At 58.9% G+C, this 1963-nt stretch overlaps 1 protein-coding gene across 1 annotated transcript; it reads left to right on the top strand.

The window, feature by feature from the left end:
- The first annotated feature begins 475 nt into the window (after positions 1-475).
- On the top strand, positions 476-1707 carry LOC123048761 (protein SRC2). The gene has a single exon (XM_044471798.1). The coding sequence runs from the start codon at positions 609-611 to the stop codon at positions 1629-1631; it is 1023 nt and encodes a 340-aa protein (XP_044327733.1). The 5' UTR covers positions 476-608; the 3' UTR covers positions 1632-1707.
- The last annotated feature ends 256 nt before the right edge of the window (positions 1708-1963 follow it).

Genomic DNA, 1963 nt, shown 5'->3' with positions numbered 1-1963 from the left:
GCCCTCGGTCGTTTCCGTTTTGGATGTACTTTTATGCTCGTAAAGTTGATAACTCGAAGAGGTAGTAGTAGAACTTTAACTGACATGCACACTCCTGTGGAGATGCATAGATGGATCATGTATATCCAGTAGTTATCCACAGCTCAACCCATGCATGCAAACAAAAGATGACCACCGCTTTGAACTTTGAAGCAGTTTAGTTCCTTTTCTTTGTTTGTATTTTGTTGTTTAAAAAACAGAAACAACTTATTCTCGATCGGTGGCTCGGAATCCAGAAGTGCCATTTGATCTGATCGACAAGTTGCCATGCACTATGAATATAATCCTGTGGGCATAATATCACACAGCTCTTGAGCCCACACTATGCAACCGGCCCGGAAGTTTCCCATCTGAATTTTCACATAGTTTTGGAATTGTGGGCCCACACCTCCTGCTCCTATACATACGCTCCCCGCTCAAGGTGTTGCGTACCCCGCAGCTTCAAGCAAGCCACGACCACGAGGCACGAGCTAGCTAACCCCAGCACACCTGCTAATCCTAGCACACGAGCAACCATCTAGCTTAACTACTTCGAGAGTGAGTGAACTCCAGCTAATAAAGTAGCAAGCATGGCGTACAGAATGCTGGAGGTGACCCTCCAGTCGGCCAGGAACCTCAAGAACGTGAACCTCATGTCGCGCCTCGAGGTGTACGCCGTGGCCACCATCTCCGGCGACCCCATGACGCGCCAGTGCACCCCGCCGGACCCCTACGGCGGCCGCCACCCCACCTGGAACACCACGCTCCGCTTCACCGTCCCGCCCACCGCCGCCGCCGGCGCCAGCGGCTGCCTCCACGTGCTCCTCCGCACCGAGCGCTCCCTCGGCGACCGCGACGTCGGCGAGGTCGTCGTCCCGCTCACCGACATCCTCGGCCTCGGCGGCTCCTTCCGCGACCCGCGCGACCTCGGCCCCCGCCCGCCGCAGTTCGCCGTCTACCACGTCCGCAGGGTGCACCGCCCCGCCGACACCTACGGCGTGCTCTACCTCTCCTACCGCCTCGGCGGCGTCGTCCTGCCGCACCAGCAGCCTCATCCTCATGCGCCGCACCCGCACCACGACCACATGCCGAGCGCCGCTGCCGCTCACGAAGAGCACCACGTCGTCGCGTACCCGGTGGCGCGGCCGTCGTTCCATCATCACCAGCCGTACGCCTACATGCCGGGCCCGGCGCTCATGCCGCCGCCGCACTCCGCGCAGGCTTCTTCCGGTTCCGGCGGGCACATGTCGTCCTCGCCGCCGTCTCCACGGGCTTATGGTGGTGGTGGGCATATGGCCCTCGCTCCGCCGCTTTCAAAGGCTTACGGTTACGGGCACCTGTCGATGCCGCCGCTCCAAGCCTCCGGGAACACGGCCACGCAGCTCCAAGCCTCTGGGCACACGGCCACGCCGCCGGCGCCTCAAAAAGCAGCAGCCGGGTACAACGTTAACGCAGGCGCCTTGCCATGGACGACTGCGAGGAGTAACGGCAGCGCGGACTTCGGCATGGGGCTGAGCGCCGGCGACATGATGTCCGACGCCGCGGCGTACAACGCCGGGTACAGGGCGGGGATGGCCCGCGAGTGGAGCGGGGCCCGCGGGGCCGTGTACTAGCTAGTGGAACATCGGGTTGATCAGTCCTATTACTTATTATTAAGCTGAATACTAGTAATAAAGTTGATTTGATTTACTTGGAAGTTTTGGTCGCGACTCGCAAAGATCGAGCTATCGCAACTGCATGTCGCGCGCGTCCCCTGCTAGTACACGGTGTGCGTAACAGCGAATGCCAGGACGCCGCGCGCCAGTTTTCTATTTTTCAAAAAACCTTCCTAACTTAATCTAATTTTAGTATAAATAATAAGGGAGGAGCTAGCCCCTCATAAGACTTAATAATCACCCGGGACCCCTCTTTTGGAGAAACCCTACCGCCAGGCCGCCGCAATCGA

Source organism: Triticum aestivum, chromosome 2D (genome assembly GCF_018294505.1).
Source record: "Triticum aestivum cultivar Chinese Spring chromosome 2D, IWGSC CS RefSeq v2.1, whole genome shotgun sequence".
Classification (NCBI taxonomy): domain Eukaryota; kingdom Viridiplantae; phylum Streptophyta; class Magnoliopsida; order Poales; family Poaceae; genus Triticum; species Triticum aestivum.
This window is presented reverse-complemented; position numbering and strand designations above follow the sequence as displayed.

Excerpts from the sequence above, each read along its gene's own strand:
- LOC123048761 (XM_044471798.1), top strand. The coding sequence starts at position 609 with ATGGCGTACAGAATGCTGGAGGTGACCCTCCAGTCGGCCAGGAACCTC.